The 19,114-nt window shown below is 42.2% G+C and overlaps 1 protein-coding gene across 2 annotated transcripts in view; it reads right to left on the minus strand.

The window, feature by feature from the left end:
- TXNRD2 (thioredoxin reductase 2) overlaps positions 1 to 19,114 on the minus strand; it is a 76,303-nt gene that overhangs the window by 10,768 nt on the left and 46,421 nt on the right. For both annotated transcript variants that reach the window (XM_075898330.1, XM_075898329.1), the window contains exons 12-15: positions 13,807 to 13,943; positions 4,657 to 4,752; positions 4,351 to 4,443; positions 519 to 590 (exon numbers count right to left, since the gene is read on the minus strand). In XM_075898330.1, the coding sequence (XP_075754445.1) occupies positions 519 to 590; positions 4,351 to 4,443; positions 4,657 to 4,752; positions 13,807 to 13,943 (398 nt within the window). The remainder of the gene's footprint in view (positions 1 to 518; positions 591 to 4,350; positions 4,444 to 4,656; positions 4,753 to 13,806; positions 13,944 to 19,114) is intronic.

Genomic DNA, 19,114 nt, shown 5'->3' on the forward strand with positions numbered 1-19,114 from the left:
AACTTCTTACAATCAGAGTAAATGAACTATTCCAAAAAATGAGATTTGCTTCAGGTCTGAAGCTCTGATCTAAAATAGGGAGACCTTTGTGGCTTTTTTTATGTTTTATTGTCACCCCATTGTCACAAATGGGGTGACAATTCAAAGATATTTAACTAATGAAGAACTGTCTGCCTTGTTTTAAAAAAAGAAGGCGTAATAATATCCTGATCTGAATAAATATTCAAACATTTCCTAAAAACTGAACATGTTATTTGTTGACCACTATCAGCAGAGTTTCAACAGTGAGACCTGCTAACTTGTTAACATTCACCAAGTGCTTTGAAGATGTAATGTGTTCTGTGAGGAATATAAAAAATGTGAGACTACAAACTAGAGGAAAAAAAGGCTGCTAACTGGGAAATGAACCCATCAATTCTGAAAGGTTTTTCTGCAATCTGACAAATGCTTCTTGTTAACTAAAGCAAAATGTAGACCATATCTCATTTTAATAAAAGTTAAAAGTCCTGAACACTTACTTTTATGTAACATTGAGTAGCATCTCTTTCAGCCACTGTAAATTCCAAAGGTTTATAATATGCATGGTATACCTGTTTGGGAAAAATTAATAGTAGGATTCCTTGTTATAATATTTAATTCTAAAATTACTAGACATTTGACATCACATCATGACTAATATTACTGTACACAATTGGTACTGATAAACTAGTGCTGTATTGGCGTACATGATAGGGGTCTACTACAGGCCACCTACCCAGGCGGAAGAGGTGGACGAGACTTTTTTTAAACAACTACAAAATCATCCAAAGTGCAGGATTTGGTGGTGATGGGGGGGGGGTCTTCAACTATCCAGATATATGTTGGGAAACTAACACAGTGGGGCACAGACTATCCAATAAGTTCTTGGACAGCACTGAAGACAACTTTTTATTTCAGAAGGTTGAAAAAGCTACTGGGGGGAAGCTGTTCTAGACTTGATTTTAACAAATAGGGAGGAACTGGTTGAGAATTTGAAAGTGGAAGGCAGCTTGGGTGAAAGTGATCATGAAGTCATAGACTTCATGATCCTAAGGAATGGTAGAAGGGAGAACAGCAAATTAGAGACAATGGATTTCAGGAAGGCAGATTTTGGTAAGCTCAGAGAGCTGGCAGGTAAAGTCCCATGGGAAGCAAGACTGAGGGGAAAAACAACTGAAGAGAGTTGTCAGTTTTTCAAAGGGACATTGTTAAGGGCCCAAAAGCAAGCTATTCTGCCATGTAGGAAAGATAGAAAATATGGCAAAAGACAGCTTTGGATCAACCACGAGATCTGGCATGATATAAAAATAAAAAAGGAGTCTCAAAAAAAATGAAAAGTAGGACAAATTACAAAGGATGAATATAGGCAAACAATACAGGAAAGCAGAGGCAAGATTAGAAGGGCAAAGGCACAAAACAAGCTCAAACTAGCTACAGGCATAAAGGGAAACAAGAAAACATTCTATAAATAAATATATTAGAAGCAAGAGGAAGACCAAGGACAGGGTGAGCCCATTGCTCAGTGAGGAGGGGGAAACAGTAACAGGAAACCTGGAAATGTCAGAGATGCTTAACAACTTCTTTGTTTCAGTCTTCACCAAGAAGTCTGATGAAGGAACGCCTGACACAGTGAATGCTAGTGTGAAGGGGGTAGGTTTAGAAGATAAAATAAAAAAAAGAACAAGTTAAAAATCACTTAGAAAAGTTAAATGTCTGTAAGTCACCAGGGCCTGATGAAATACATCCTAGAATACTCAAGGAGCTGATAGAGGAGGTATCTGAGTCTTTAGCTACCATCTTTGGAAAATCATGGAAGACAGGAGAGATTCCAGAAGATTGGAAAAGGGCAAATATAGTGCCTATCTATAAAAAGGGAAATAAAAACAACCCAGGAAACTACAGACCAGTTTAACTTCTGTGCCAGGAAAGATAATGGAGCAAGTAATTAAGGAAATCATCTCCAAACACTTGGAAGATAATAAGGTATTAGGGAACAGCCAGCATGGATTTGTAAAGAACAAGTCATGTCAAACCAATCTGATAGTTTTCTTTGATAGGATAACAAGTCATGTGGATAAGGGAGAAGCGGTGGACGTGATACACCTAGACTTTAGCAAGGCATTTGATATGGTCTCGCATGATATTCTTATCAATAAACTAGGCAAATACAACTTAGATGGGGTTACTATAAGGTGGGTGCATAGCTGGCTGGATAACCTTCCCAGAGAATAGTTATTAACAGTTCACAATCCTGCTGGAAAGAAGTAACGAGTGGGATTGCGCAGGGGTCTGTTTTAGGACTGGTTCTGTTCAATATCTTCATCAACTATTTAGATATTGGCATAGAAAGTACTCTTATTAAGTTTGCAGATGATACCAAGCTTGGAGGGGTTGCAACTGCTTTGGAGGATAGGGATCAAAATGATCTGGACAAATTGCAGAAATGGTCTGAGGTAAACAGGATGAAATTTAATAAGGACAAATGCAAAGTGCTCCACTTAGGAAGGAACAATCAGTTTCACACATAGAGAATGGGAAGCGACTGTCTAGAAAGGAGTACAGGAGAAAGGGATCTAGAGGTTATAATGGACTACAAGCTAAATATGAGTCAACAGTGTGATGCTGTTGCAAAAAAAGCAAACATGATTCTAGGATGCATTTACAGGTGTGTTGTGAGCAAGACACGAGAAATCATTCTTCCACTCTACTCTGAGCTGATTAGGCCTCAGTTGGAGTACTGTGTCCAGTTCAAAAAAGATGTGGAGAAATTGGAGAAGGTTCAGAGAAGAGCAACAAGAATGGTTAAAGGTCTAGAGAACATGATCTATGAAGGAAGACTGAAAGAACTGGGCTTGTTTAGTTTGGAAAAGAGAAGATTAAGAGGGGGACAGGATAGCGGTTTTCAGGTATCTAAAAGAGTGTCACAAGGAGAAGGAAGAAAACTTGTTCTTCTTGGCCTATGAGGATAGAGCAAGAAGCAATGGGCTTAAACTGCAGCAAGGAAGGTTTAGGCTGGACATTAGGAAAAAGTTCCTAACTGTCATGGTGGTTAAACAGTGGAATAAATTGCCTAGGGTGGTTGTGGAATCTCCATCTCTGGAGATATTTAAGAGTAGGTTAGATGTCTATCAGGGATGGTTTAGACAGTATTTGGTCCTGCCATGAGGGCAGGGGACTGGACTCAATGACCTCTCGAGGTCCCTTCCAGTCCTAGTATTCTATGATTCCATGAAAAACCAGGAACCAATGTTTATAACAGCATTAACTAATAAACTAGATTTCTTTTTGAAGCTTACAAGATATGTAGTTACTGTGGTAAAAAGGACACATGGAAAGCAAGACCAAGAACGGAAAACATCTTGCTCACAAAAAGCTCAGCTATTTATATTGAAAAAAAATATTCATTTCTAGTGTGCTGAATTGACAGTTATCATCTGATCTTAATTTGGTTCAGTCCTCTTTTGATCAAAAGGTTAGGGAATTCCTAAGGTTTTGAGGCATATAAAAATGGTGAGCTCTCCATATCTGTAATCATATACTGCAGGGGAAACTGAAAGGTTAATTTTTCCAGATTGCCTAGTAACAATTTTTGTTATTTTTTAGGTATTAATTTCCTGAGTTTCAGTTTAAACCAATCAATCTCTTTATTGTATGCACATAGATAGTGTAATCAGGGTCAACTATAGCCATGCTTAAGCTAAATGTTGTATGCAAAAACATACTGCTTGGAAAGAGCAATTACTTTGTTGCCATTTATGTTCTTTCAGACACCCAGGGGACATCAGAAACCTTTAGATGAAAAGGCAGCTAGGCAGATAATTTTGAAGACTCAAATGCAGTGATGGACAGCCTAAGCTAATGAGTGGCCCATATATGTGGCCTTTGTTCATTTCAGTGGGCTGCAAGATTGTTTGACTCACTGTACTTGCATACCTAGAATTTGCGGAGAATGCCAAGTGAACTGTAGCAGCGCTTTGATTGGATGCTGAGGAAGCACACAGCTCCCACAGTCAATGTTGTGTGCAATCAGCACGCACATCAATTCATGTGCCCTTTCATCACATGCACGTTACTTTAATTTATGATGGCTGTACGGTGTAACTCATTCAAATAGTAACAAAGTTTCCCTAGTTACCTGTTACACAAACTGCTTTTGAAATTGGGATCTTGGTTTCTCTAGAGCAATTACATTCAATCATCATAACATTATGGAGTAGTGGCTAAGGGCTCAAAAGTCCTGGATGTACAAATATCACTTTTACAAGTTATCATAGTTTCCATAGGGGTAAAGTTCCCATCTCTCCATCCTTGCACAATTAAAAATTTTCATACCTCTATGTTATCCAGTCCATATTGTTCCACTGCCTTTTCTTCTGACAGTCCTACACAACCGTATTCCAGAGGAGTGAAAACTGTAGTGGGTACCTAACATCATAAAATAACCCCAAATGTTACTGTTGTCTACAAAAATAGACAGTTTGATATGGGTACTTTTGAAGTAATGTGAAGAGTTTCAGTGCACCGTTCTGAAAAGCTGTCACCATGTTACAAAAACATTTTTCTCATCTATTTAGTAACTTGTCAGGTTTTGTTTTCACCCGTTATAAATAATACTAAAGAAAACAGTTAACAACTCACATTGTCATAATCCATCAGTTCTGAAGAATGGCCAAAGAGACGTTGAGCCAGCAGCTTTCCTGCAGCAATTGCCGTAGGTGTCAGTTCAGGGCGCCCCTGAAAAGGGATTAAAAAAAGTTTGCTTCATCCAGAAGATATGATTTTCCCCAGTGATGGCAGCCAGAGAGGTGCAAGAGTTTCGGATCCCAACACAGCAAAACATAACAGCAAGTACCCAATGATTTGTCCCATTTCAGATAAGAAGCCGAGTTAGAACTTGTGGTAGAAATGTAGCCATGTTAGTCTGGTGCAGCTGAAACAAAAAACAGGACTGTGTAGCACTTTAAAGACTAACAAGATGGCTTAATAGGTGATGAGCTTTCATGGGCCAGACCCACTTCCTCAGATCAAATAGTGGAAGAAAATTGTCACAACCAAATATACCAAAGGTTACAAATAAAACAATGAACACATATGAACAATGAACACACATGAAAAGGACAAATCAAATTTCAGAACAGAAGAGGGATGGAGGGGGGGAGGGAAGGGGCGAAGGTAAATGTCTGTGAGCTAATGATATTAGAGATGATAATTGGGGAAGCTATCTTTGTAATGGGTAAGATAATTAGCGTCTTTATTCAAATTTGAGTGTAAAGTGTCGAATTTAAGCATGAATGACAGTTCAGAGGATTCTCTTCGAAGTGATGTCTTAAAAGGTCTTTGAAGCAGGATGCAGGTAATCAAGTCATTGAGACAATGTCCTTTCTGGTTGAAATTGCAAGAAACTGTTTTTTGCCATTTCAACCAGAAAGGACATTGTCTCAATGACTTGATTACCTGCATCCTGCTTCAAAGACCTTTTAAGACATCACTTTGAAGAGAATCCTCTGAACTGTCATTCATGCTTAAATTCGACACTTTACACTCAAATTTGAATAAAGACGCTAATTATCTTACCCATTACAAAGATAGCTTCCCCAATTATCACCTCTAATATCATTAGCTCACAGACATTTACCTTCCCCTCTTTCCCCCATCCCCTTTCTGTTCTGAAATTTGATTTGTCCTTTTCATGTGTGTTCATTTTTTTATTTGTATCCTTTGGCATATATGGTTGTGACAATTTTCTTCCACTATTTGATCTGAGGAAGTGGGTCTGGCCCATGAAAGCTCATCACCTATTAAACCATCTTGTTAGTCTTTAAAGTGCTTCACAGTCCTGTTTTTTGAGTTAGAACTTGTGAGCTAACAAGTCCTAACAACCGATGCTCCTTCTAATCTTTTCCATCAATGTATGGAATAAATTTTTTATGTGCACTGATGCATGTATGTGATCCTCAGTAGGAACAAAAACCTAGCTGTGGGCACTCTGCTTATCAGCTGAACGGTATGTGAATTTCTCCACAGTAGTCACACAAATGCGCAGCTAATGGTGAACAGTGCTAACACACATTTAAGTTCTTGTCAAGACAAGCCCCACGAGTCCATCCAAGGTTAAAGAATCCACACAGGGAAAGGAACAGAGACAGGGAAAAGTTTGCCTCGAGTGTGAAAGAGATCAGGAAATGGGGAAGAAATGATGCGGGGAACTCAACAGCATTAGTTGGAAGGTATTTTGTGACGATGTTTTATAAAGGGCCCTGGCATTTTGGTGGATTTAGGTTCTGTCATATTTCTCAAATTCACAAAGACATTAAGTGGCTGCCTCAATACTTTTGCAATCTAAGAGTTTCCTGGCATTCACAACTAACCACCACCATAGGAACTGAATTCAATAAATATCAGAAACAAGATTTCCCTTTCCACTTGCTCAAGCTTTTCAAACTTATATTTACTACTGTAAAACCTTTGATTAATTCCCTCCTCTCAGCTTATACGGAAGATTTAAATGGATATGTAAGTACCCCCTGTATATATCAGTAGCTGTGAATGACTTCTGTACACATGGGCATATCAGCTGAACTCCAAATCTTTTTGTAGTTTTTCATGGCTTTTATTGTCTCCTATACCATCCATTGTACCTTCTTTATTAACATAGCAAAACCAAGTGCACTCACTGAGTTGTAATGCAGTTACAGACTTGCATATCAAAAGTTAAATCCAAACAATTTAGTATTGTAAGTGCTTATGTGTACCTGAGGCACATGCTTTATACGTTAATGAAGACTGGCCTATTTTTCTCCACAAACCATGACAAATCATGCAACTGCAAACCCGTGCTCTTTTTTCCAAGATCCATCAAATAATTGCTTTTCAAACATAGCATTTTCCCTTCCAAGATCTGTAAATGTCATTTACCAGATGAAGTTTGCCATTTGTTTTTTCTTACACACATTTGCCTGAAAAATGTCTGCCAATCATTTCTGTAGCAGGAAATACAGATGTTGTTTTGGCATTCCAGAAATGAATAGAAGATTGGAACGAGAGATAAAATTGTGAAAGCACTGCCATGCATTCCACAAAACCCAACTAATTACTAAAACATCCATGCAGATAAGGTACAATTTCTCATAAAACAACAGCTTTAAGACCTTCCCTGCTAAATTTTTGAAGTAAATACTCATTTTGCAGCCATGTGTACAACTATCAAATTGATTAACATTGATTTGAGTTGTTCGTAAGAATCCTTGCAGTATATTATACATTTAAAAAGCTTTGAAGTGCTGTGTATTTGTTCTAACTTGACTCATTTTGTGGGTCTTATTTCTATTCAGGACATTCTATCAAAGCAACATACTGTACCTTCACCCTGTTTCAACTGCTATAACACCTTTTAAAAAGGTGGATTTACAGTGACTCCTCCTATATATGTTAAACATCATTAAAAAAACATGTATCTGTTGCATAGGGGTGGGCAATAATTTTTAAAGGGTGGCCACTTCATAAATTTCTGAAGTGTCTCTGGGCTGCCCTGGAAGGGGCAGCGCCTTGGGTGGAAGAGGCGGGGACAGGACCCTTCCTATCTTCCCCGCCCACAGATCCTGATTGGTCTGGGGAGCACTAAGTCATAGCTTCCTGCCCCCTGTTGTGGCTTAGAAAGAATTGCCAGCTGTTTTGAACTGCTAGGGGTTCCCTCTAAGCACTGCACAACCCTAGTGATGGGAGAAGACTTCACATGCTCCCCAGGCCAATCAGGGTTGAGAGCAGGAGAATGCGTAACTTTGCCCTCAGACCATCTGCAAGGGGCACATGGCACTTAGAGTGAACTGCCAGCTGTTTAGAATAGCTGGAGGTTCCCTCTGGTGCTGCGAGCACCTGGTAGGAGAAGGAGACTTCGTGTGCTCCCCAGTTCCCAGGTCTCATTGGCCTGGGGCTGGGGGAGCAGCAGGGTGGCTGCGGGCCAGATCAGCAGACTTGGCAGACCACGGAGACTCACTTGTCCACCCCTGCTGTAGCATGCTTCTTCAGTAAGAATTATATTGAAGAAAGGATTTTAGCAAACATAAAATTTATACCAAATCTGTATATACGCAAAACCATAACATATATTTGCAAGCTCAGACATAAAATCTACTGCCTCAACACTTTCATGATTGTTGATAGTGAAGAAACTAATGAGATATCATTTGTCAGTTAAAAAACAAACAAACAAACAAACAAAACCACCATTCACTGAAAGGATTTTGAGACCTTTATAAGAGTACTGGATGAACCCCTGGGAAGTTCATACAAGTTAATAACTTGGGCGAATTTAGGGTCTAATTTTGCAAATGATCATAACCATGCATACACAATTCTACCTTTATACCAGCCAAGTATGTATCTTAAAAGTAACAATGGTCCTTCTCAATAGGTGAGTGGGATTAAACTTGAGTGTAAACCACTCCACTGAACTCCTAATATTTAGTGGCAAATTAGTGTCTATGCAACATGAGTTTGGGAAATTGGGGCAGAGAATGATTTTTATGAGGTAATAGCAGTCATGCATCTCAAAGGACTCTTAATGCAGGTCACAAACTATACACTTACAGTGGCACTGAAAAGCTGTTTACTATGTGTAAGGGGAACAGACAAGTGGAAAACCAGTATGCAAGATCCTGTACAAAAGCTGATGGAGGAGTAGTATTGGCCAAGAACCTTTTGGCAATCCCTACTTCTACAGGCAAGATGGGGAGGGGAGAAAGTCACTGATGTCCATCTATAGCAGGGATGGGCAATAATTTTTGACAGGGGGCTACTCCAAGATTTTGGAAAGTGGTCAAGGGCCGCACTCTTCTTTGATATTCATGAAGATATTAATGAAGGTCTCGGATGGAGGTTGGGTATAGAAGGGAGCTTGGGGTAAGGGACTGAGGTACAGGAGAGAAAGTGGAGTCTGAGAGGGAGTTTGGGTGAAGGAGGCAATTGTGACCTAGGGCAGGAGACTGGGTTGCAGGGTTTGGTTTATAACCTAGGGGAGGTGACAAAATGCAGGAGTTTGGTTTGTAACCTAGAGTAAAAGGGGACAGTGATCTGGGCAGGGAATTTGGATGCCAGCTCTGGGTATAGGTGCAGGAGGGGAGTAGGGGATTTGTGTATGTTGGGAGGAGGGGGCAGAGGGCTGAAGAAGAGAGGGGCTGGTGTGCCAGAGGCAGTCTCTGGCCAGACTTACCAGCCAATAGCCCAATCAGCCTGCCTGCAGAGCTAAAAGCTTGAAGAGCTAGAAAAGCTTCTCGACCAGCCTGCCTACCGCACACCCGCACAGGTTGCCTGGCAATATGCTTGTGTGATTAACAGAGCCGGAAGGAAGGGAGCTAGTGCTTTGTGGCTGCTTGTTATCCAAACAACCAGCTCCCATTGCCAGTTTCTGGCCAGAGGCCAGACAATGGAATTATGCTGGGGAAGGATGTTCCGCCTGAAGCCTTTCCTCACCTTACAATTTTTTTAAAAAGAGAAACAGCCCCACAGACACTTTTCTGAGCAGTGTGCAGAGCTGTGGGAGAAGCAGGTGGCTTGATGGGCCCAATTTGGCCTATGGGCTGTATTTTGCCCAGGCGTGACCTATACCAAGAAGGAAGACAGTAGAACTTTTTTCTTCTTTTTAAAAGGTCTTATCCAAAGGATATGGACACACTAACATACATGGTTCTATCTTAATACATATACGCTGAAGGGCCAAACAAGACCTGCTATGATGTGTACCAACGGTTTTAGAATGCTTGGAGATTTCAAACCTGACAACTTGAAGAAACAACAGCATTGCATTTTCAATTGTACTCATATAAAATTATTATATTACTTAATTTTACCACAGAAATGCACTTCAACGTCAGATGAAATTTTCTGGCCTGTGTTAATGCAGATCAAACTAGATGATCATAATGGTTCCCTCTGGCTTTAATTGTAATGATTCTATTATGTCTTGGGTTATAAAAAGCTTCTTAAATGAAGGCCCTGACACTGTATAGAGAGATATATAAAGATGAGCTTCACTGAGCACTGATTCAACTCCTAAAGTGCTTGTCCCACAGTGGATTTGGCAGTGTAAAAAATGGGAGTTTCCTTATTATTTCACAGAGTCCCTACATTGAATAGACTTAGAGACAAATGACACCAGAATAGGAAAAGAAGAGAAAAGAGAAAGAGGGAGAACATGAGTTACATGAATGGAGCTTTTTAAGTGCTGACATTTTTAACAGTGAGACTAAGGTAGAGGAAAGACAAGTACTCAGCCCAAGAGGGTAAGTCACACAGGAAAGAAAGGTGTGGAAGAGGAGCAAAGCACAGAGAGCCCCAGTTCAGATGATCAGATCAGATGATCATGTGAACAGAATCCAGTCTTCTGAATTCCAATCCAGTACTCTATTCACACTGCCTCTAACTTCTGAACTTCAAAGAGATTTAAGAGAAAAAAAGGCCAGAGTAACAGAGTTTAAGGACAGACAGAATCACCTCATCATCTAGTCTGACTTCCTGTATATAACGGCCATCATTCCCACCCAGCCACAAAACTCAACTGAAAGTAGACCAAAGTATTACACAATCTTCAGAAGATTAAACTATTGTGTGCCAAAGGCAGCAAATAGGAGGGATCAACGGTAGGGAATTGATTAAATAAGATACAACTGGATGATTCTGGCACACACCTTGCACACCATACAACAAAGGATGGCAATGCCCCTCACACCTGGTCACTGGCAATCTGACCTAGAAGAAAATCCCTTCCCAGCTAAGGATGTTAAGGATTGACTAGTCGAGTGCTAATGCAAATGCTTATTGGATACTCAGTTGACTACTCACCTCCTCCTCCCCCTTGCTGCCTCTATCAGATAGAGGCAGCAAAGGGGGCGAGAGGGAATACTTCAAAGCGGCAGCATTGAAGAGCTGAGCCTGGGATCAGGTGTATGGCACTGCCACTTTGAAATACGAAGGTGGCATTCAAAGGGTCAGCTGCCGCGTGGAGCCTGGGGTCAGCAGAGTCCCCAGCTGATCCCAGGTTCTGCTGAAATGCTGCATGGAGCTCAGGATCAGCTGGGGAGTTCCCTGCTGACCCCCGGGCTCCATGAGGGAGATTCCACTTTGAAATGAACAAAAGTCCCCACTAGGGATTCTTGTACATTTCAAAGCTCGCATGCAGCCTGGAGTCAGCAGGATTTCCTACTAGCCCTGGGCTGCATGTGGAGTTCCACATTCCCCCTTTGAAATTTCAAAGGAGGAATGCAGAAGTGCCTATTGACTAGTCAATGGAAACTCCATCGACTACTCGACTAGTAAATTAATGGATATTTAACATCCTTATTCCCAGCTCTATCCTGCGCATCTGAGCAAGAACAAGACATTTGAGAAAGAACTTCTAGTGGCACTTCAGAGCACATGCATACCCCATCCAGTGTCCCATTCCCAGCTCTGGCCATCTCTGATGGTTCAAAAGGAAGAGACCAAAAAACCCCAACCCAAATAAATTTTGAGTGGGAGGTGGAGCAAGAAGGAGAAAGAGTTCAGGTACTGAGTGGATGCAGCAAATGTCTAGAAATGTCACAGAAGTAGAACTGATAAGAAATGGTGAGAGTCTGGATGTGAGAAGTCAAAGATAACCCTTAAAATTGTGAGTCTGAGTGGTGTAGAGTAATAGTGAAGTTGTCAACAATGATGGAAAAAGGAGGAAGGGAAAGAGTTTAGGAGGAAAGGAGCAGTTCAGTTTTGACAGCTTAAAAGGAAGTAACAGATCATCCCAGAGAAGACATCAGAATGAGAGAGAGACAGACAGACAGATAAACAGGAAGGGGTGCGAGCTTAGATGGAGGGGAAAAGGTTAAAGGTGGAGAGGTAGATTTATGAGATGTGTGTCTGGTTCCAGAGGTCTAGTTAGGAATGTGGTCAACTATCCTCAGGACATTATGTAACCTACCACACCTCTTGGAAGAGTTGGAATAACTATATTGTTTAAATGTGGCAGAGTTACAAATTGTTTAAAGAGCTTTCAATTTATACTGTATACATCCTTTGGATGTCACCACGGTATTAAAACTGTTTTGAAAAACAAGATCTCAGGTATATAAAGACCAAACCTGAAAAGCACTGATGCACTCAACAGCCAATAACTCCAGTGGTAGCTGAGGAAAAGCTGTACTTTGCAAGACCAGGCCCATAGTATTGTCTATCTCAAATATTTATAAGATGTGCTTTGGGAATAGAAGCAACTTGATTTATAAGCAAGAGTACTTGCTATCACTGTAAGACAGTGCAAACATACATAATTAAATATTTTATGAAGACAACTTGTTTCTAGATGCTCAGTTTATATTGATTCTCTTGAGTTTTTACATGACCAAACTGGCCTTGTGGCTCAAAATACATTCTAACAGGTGCAAGAAACTGTTGTCAGAGCACATTTTGTAGATTATTATTAGAGTAGGGTTAATGCTGCAATAATCTGTGATTATTTGCTTTGCTCATTTTGTTTTACTAATTACTGAATGAGTTTTTAGAATGTTTGTGCCCCTTTTATGTTCCTTTGCCATGAACTTCTGAGCAACTGAGTTTTACTTGGCATGAATGTTCACAGAATGAAAAGCAGAACCACATGAACAAATATTCAGGGTAATCAAATTTTAGGATTCAAAGATGCCAATTCTTGTGCCAGAAGCATTCCAAACTAGGGAAGACAAAGTGTCATGTGACCAAATTACAATTAAATAAGAAAATTCTAAAAATATTAAATATTCATTGAACTTTTCACATTTTTTAGACATACTGAGAATTATTCATTCAGCTCTAGTAATTATTTATATTTTAATTCAATGTTCATGGATTGCATGAAGAGATTGATTTGAAGGGATAAAACAATATTAAAGATATTTTTCTATCTTCTGCTTGGTAATGCATTTCCTGATAATCATCAACTTTAATCCAATACAGAAAGACTTAACAAGATTTTGGTCAGGGAAATTATTGGTCCAGGTGGCTGACATACCATTGTACAAATTAAAAAAGACCAAAATACTGTATATGTGCTTGGAGCAGTGGTTCTCCAAGTGTGGTCCATAAGCATCATGCAGGTGGGCCATGGGCTTGAGGCTCCCCGCTCCCACAATAGGGAGCCTGTGCTGCCAGTCCAGCCCTGCTCCTGCAAGGTTGGAGTGTCAGTCCTGATTATTTGGAAGAAGGGAGCAGGCTGAGGTATGGGCCATTTGGGGAAATGGCAGCACAGGAAACTGCTTCTCTGGAGACTTTCCCCACTGCTCCCATTGGCTAGAATCATTGGGAGCACCGGGGGTGGTGGTGGTGCCCAGAAATGACAGGAGGCACAGAGTAAGTGCCTCTTATCTCCCTCATGCCCAGACCCCCACACTCCATCCCCTTCATACACCAACTTCCCACTGAGACCCCACATCCTCAGCCCACTCCTGCACCGTCCTTCCCACCGAGAGCCCTTACCCTGCTCCTGTACCCAACTTCCCTCCTGGCCAAAGCAGCCTCCCCATCAGCCCATCCCTACATCCTTCCTCCCAGCCAGACTGCCCAAGCCTGTTCCTGCGTCTTCCTTTCTGGCCAGACCCCCACCTCATACTCTCCTGCACCCATTTTGTCATCATGGGTAGTTGGCTGGTGGTCCATGGAAAGGTCTGCATTGAGCGGAGTGAGCTGCAGGTCAAAACATTTGAGAACCACTATGCTAGAGCAGGATGACATCTGATTACTAGTTATAAGTCAGTTCCTGTTATTGTAAAATAGTTTATGTAGACATTGTACCTCTGTTATGTCTCCAATTGCGTAAATGTGAGGAACAGAAGTAGCTTCTTTGGGATCAACAATGATCTTTCCAGTTTCAGAGTTAATTTTCACCCCAACTGTCTCCAGATTCAGAGTTTTAGTGTCAGGTGTTCGGCCTTTAAGGAAATGTAAAAACTTAAGTTAATATATTTCATCAACTTTAATCTAAAAGAACCATTATTCACTGTCAAAAGTTTCCAAGAACTTGGTGCTCTTCAATAAAACAAGAAGGAAAAAGTGCATTACAAGTGCCTTAGTTTAGATCATTTTCAAGAAAGTTATCCCACAACAAAATGATAAGACCATTGCTTTACTATAGCTCTGTGTTAACATCAGAACCAGAAGGTTTAATGTTACATATTAAATGCAGTTATCAACATATATATTATTTAAAAACGAAGTATCATATCTTCTCAGAAATTAGCATTCAGCTAAAGTAGTGTTTCGTAAAATTTTTAAGACTGAGGAATACCAAATAATTATTTTTTTTAAATGAGGAACACCAAGGATTTTTTGTTGAGCAAAAAAAAAAAAAAAAAAGTCGGGAGGTGGAGGGAGGGGGAGGAAGGGTTGGGAGAGAGGGGAAGTTATTGAGGAAAAAGGGTCAGGGGAAAGTTAAAGGGTTGCCTGCCTCTTTAAGGGAGGCTATTTTTAATTCTGTTGTTCACTGCGGCACACCTCCAACTGCCTCGCAGCACACAGGTGTGCCACGGAATACAGTTTAAGAAACACTGAGGTAAAGTGAAAGAACCTCTAACAAATCTATCCTTCCCTCACCTTTTTGACCATCTTTCTTTACCTTTTCATTTCTTTCAGCTAGGATAATGAAGAAAATCAGTGAAGTTCAATTCACTTTCAATTTCTTTGTGATACAATGTTTGTGTCTCATATACTATATGGCCGTGGTCCCCAACACGGTGCCCGCGGGCATTTCAATGCGCCCGCCAGGTGCTCAGGGCTGGCTTGGCCCCGGGCACATGGCGCACGGGCGCTTGCGGGGGGAGTGCGCTTGGCGGGGGGAGCGCCGGGCGCGTGGCACTCGGCGGAGGGGGCGGGGCGGAGCGCCGGCCCCGGGCACGCGGCGGGGGGGGGGAGCGCCGGCCCCGGCCCCAGGCGCGCGGCGCTCGGCGAGGGGCTGGCCCCAGGCGCGCGGCACTCGGCGGGGGGAGCGCCGGCCCCGGGCACGCGGCGGGGGGGAGCGCCGGCCCCGGGCGCGTGGCACTCGGCGGGGGGAGCACCGGCCCCGGGCGCACGCCTCTCGGCGGGGGGGAAGGGCGGGGGGGAGCGCTGGCCCCGGGAACTCGGCGGGGGGAGCGCCGGCCTCAGGCGCGCAGCACTCGGCGGGGGGAGTGCCGGCCCCGGGCGCGCGGCACTCGGCGGAGGGAGCGCCGGCCCCAGGTGCACGGCACTCGGCGGGGGGAGCGGCCCCGGGCGCGCGGCACTCGGCGGGGGGAGCGCCTCCGGGCGTGCGGCGTGGGGGGCCCCGCCCCCGGGCACGTGGCTGGGGGGGGCCCGCCCCCGGGCATGCGGCAAGGGGGGGGCCCGCCCCCAGGCATGCGGCAAGGGGGGGGCCCGCCCCCCGGCGCACAAGTGTCCCCGCCCTCTGGCGCCTGGCGGGCAAACGGCCACGCCCCCTGGCGCCCGACAACCTCAAAAGGTTGGGGACCACTGCTATATGGGAACGTTTGTGTATTTATGGCAATGCTTCTGCTGGTCATGGTCTTTTAGCAAAGTTTTTATCTTGGAACAAATTTAAGTTGATGGTGTCTCTAAGTTATATATCTGATACAAAAATGCATGTGGCCTGGAATCTAAATGGCAAAAACCTGCAGAAAGCAGGCTACTTGTCTATGTAAAGCTTGATAAAATTCCACTGAGCAGTCTGTACAATGCTTAGCACAACAGGCCCTGATCCTCAATGGCTGTTCTAAGCTCGACCACTGTACAAATAAAATTTTAAAGATAACATGCAGAATCAAGTTATCTAGTATCAACAGAATTTGCAAAGGCAAATATGATCACATTGGATAAATTAGCAAAATAAATCCAAATAAGGAAAAATTTCCTTCTGGTAAAGCAGGATCTATTTTTAGAGGCTATAAAGGAAGGGAACAGGAGGATGCACTCTTTGTGTGGGATCCAGGGTTTTGTGTTTGATGTTAACACAGAGCTATAGCAAAGCAAAACAAAAAGGGAAATGTGTTTGCATTATAAAAAACAAGGTCTTTGATGTTAATGTAGGAAATTATTAAACAAAAGGAAAACCTGGCTTGTCAATGCAGATCTAATTATATGTAAACATATGATTCACTGCTTTACACATCTGCCATATTACCAGGCCCCCCAAACAATGTCACTTCTGAATGCCTCAGTAAGGACTTCTGCGTATTAATTTCATCTGGTGAAACCAACACTTCCTCTGGGAGTACTGACTGAAGCTGTCGGCACTTGGCTATCTGTCTGTCTTCCCTTCTGCAGTCCCCATGGGATGTTGATCTGCTGTTTCTTCTCTGCCCCTTGCTCCACAGTCCTGATGCTATCAGGCAACAAAAATAATAAACCTCCAGGACCTTATCTTGGCTCGGATGTGAAACAACTTCCTACCGTTGTATTTCTTTGTGTACTGAGAGTAAAGCCTGGATATTCTACAAATGGACAGCTAATGGGGTTTTCTAGTTTCCCCTTTTTCCTGCCCAGGCAGAGCCAAGAGAAAGCTTAGCACGCAACAGCATTAAAAACAAAACAAAACAAAACAAAACAAAACAAAAACCCTCCCTTATCAATAGATTAGTTTGAGACACTGTGACAAAAACAGTTTATCAAATCTGCAGTATAAAATGTAGACTTTCAATTCCAATCTATCTTAACATGTATATAGATTTGTATTAATTGCTAAAAAATGCACTAAGTATGGTTTGTTAGTCATTCTGAAACTCCCTTCCACACCCAACCACGCTACCCAAGTGCAGTTATGAAAGCAGTAATAAAATATTTCAACCGAGGTTGAATTTTTATTGGCTGCCAGCCTTAGTAGCTCAAATTCACAAACTAGAATTACATTTAGTAATCTTACTTTAAATCAACTGTATTAGCATTTGGCTCACAAATTCTCTCACATGAAGCATGATTAAATCTAATCCCAAATTTAGGAAGCCTAATGTTTTCCCATCTATCTACAATATTAAAGCAACTGCTAACGTGTTCCTAATGTTAGGTACTAGAGCTAATTTTTGCTGATAAATTACTCTTAAATTCTCAAGGTTGTTTCAACTTTGTTTTAAAAGTACAGTTTTAGAAAAGTATCAGTTTACAACTTCTTCTCCAAACCCCACCAATCAAAGCAGAAATGGCCTCTCTTACAAGTCAGCACACATGCTTTTAATCTCACTTGCAAACACTGAAGATGATCACCATCTTAAAAACTCTGAAGAACAATAAGTCTATGAACGCATGTAGGGTATAGAGGTGGCTGTAGTTTTTTGTTTTGTTTTTTTTTTAAATTCAGAACTGCAACCTATTATGCCACCCTGCTAGAAAAACATACAGAATCCTATTTCACTTTTTAAAATGGTTAATTGATTCTTGCCCATCATGACCCCACCAACCCTTTAATAATTGTGAATGAATCTAACAGTCTCACTTTAAACAAATATAGTAATCACATCTCCATGAAAAACAGATATTCCCTGGCCCTATTTCCCTGCTCTTTGTACACAAAATGTTTTAGGTAAGCCTTGGCAGAGAGGCTTCCTGAAGGAACTTGTCAGTCAACTGATCTAATGAAATCAATGGGTAATCTGCATATTCCCCTGTGGGACAAACTCTAAGACAGTCTACACTAAATGTTGTCACCAGGGCATGCCTGGGGTCTCCCAGTGAGCAGCCATAGAGTGACCTTTCCTCACTGCTGTGACCAATGAGCCTACATGAAGCCAAGCTACCTCAACTCCACAACTCAACAACTCCACCTCAGGCTTTGCTCCCACTTCCCTCAAGACGCTTTCCTCTCAAGCCTTCATGGCTGCCCTGACATCACTCCACCTTTCCCTGACCATTTCCTGCCTCTGCTCTTCCTCACCTCCTGAATGCTGCTGAATAGCTGTTTGTGGCAAGTGGGAGGTGATAAAAGGGAGAAGAAGGAGCAGATAGATGGGGCCACTGACATTTGGGGCTATTGGTGGGTGCAGAGCACCCACTATTTTTTTTAGCACTCACAGAGTCAGTGCCTAGGACACCATCATATGTTGACAGATCCTCCAATCACAGTCAGAAGCAACCATAATAATGGGCACAGGCAGGAAAAAACAACACAAGTCTGCCAGTAAGCCTAAAGCAAACAATTATTTACTGAAAATATCCTAGTGGTGATAAAGGGCATAGTTTATATTACCTCAATAGGCTTTATTTCTTAGACAGATTCACACCACAGGCCACCAAAGCATTTCTGCAGAAAAGCAATCTTGTCTATCATGCTCACACTACACTATGTATATGAGTGCTAGAGGATTTTGAGGAGAGCTAGCAAGATTATTTTCTGGCATATACACCAAGGCTGTGTCCAGACTCCATGCCTCCGTCGACGGAGGCATGTAGATTAGCGAGATCGGACGAGGGAAATGAAGCCGCGATTAAAATAATCGCGGCTTCATTTAAATTTAAATGGCTGCCCCGATCTGCCGATCAGCTGTTTGTCGGCAGATCGGGAGAGTCTGGACGCGATGCCCCGAAAAAGAAGCCTTTCTTCATCGACACAGGTAAGCCTCGTGAAACCAGGTTTACCTGTGTCGATGAAGAAAGGCTTCTTTGTCGGGGCATCGCGTCCAGACTCTCCCGATCTGCCGACAAACAGCTGATCGGCAGATCGGGGCAGCCATTTAAATTTAAATGAAGCCGCGATTATTTTAATCGCGGCTTCATTTCCCTCTTCCGATCTCGCTAATCTACATGCCTCCGTCGACGGAGGCATGGAGTCTGGACACAGCCCAAGTGTAATGGTATCTGCACAACCAAGACCCTCAACGTTCATCTGCTCTGGTCTCTTATTGTATTAACCCTCTACTCAACCACTGATGCCTTCCTTGATTCCTCATCTTGCATTTTCTTTCGGAATGTCTCTTTATGCCTGAACCACTCTTCCTGAACTGATTTTCAAGTCAACTACCCTTTCAAACCTCTCCAAGAAGCTTATAAGAAAGTAGCCAATAATGCCCAAGGAATGCAAAGGGCCAATAACTGAAATTTGAAAGGGGAGGAAAAAGCAAAAATCGCTGATCATGATTAAGATTTT

This window comes from Pelodiscus sinensis, chromosome 15 (genome assembly GCF_049634645.1).
Source record: "Pelodiscus sinensis isolate JC-2024 chromosome 15, ASM4963464v1, whole genome shotgun sequence".
Classification (NCBI taxonomy): domain Eukaryota; kingdom Metazoa; phylum Chordata; order Testudines; family Trionychidae; genus Pelodiscus; species Pelodiscus sinensis.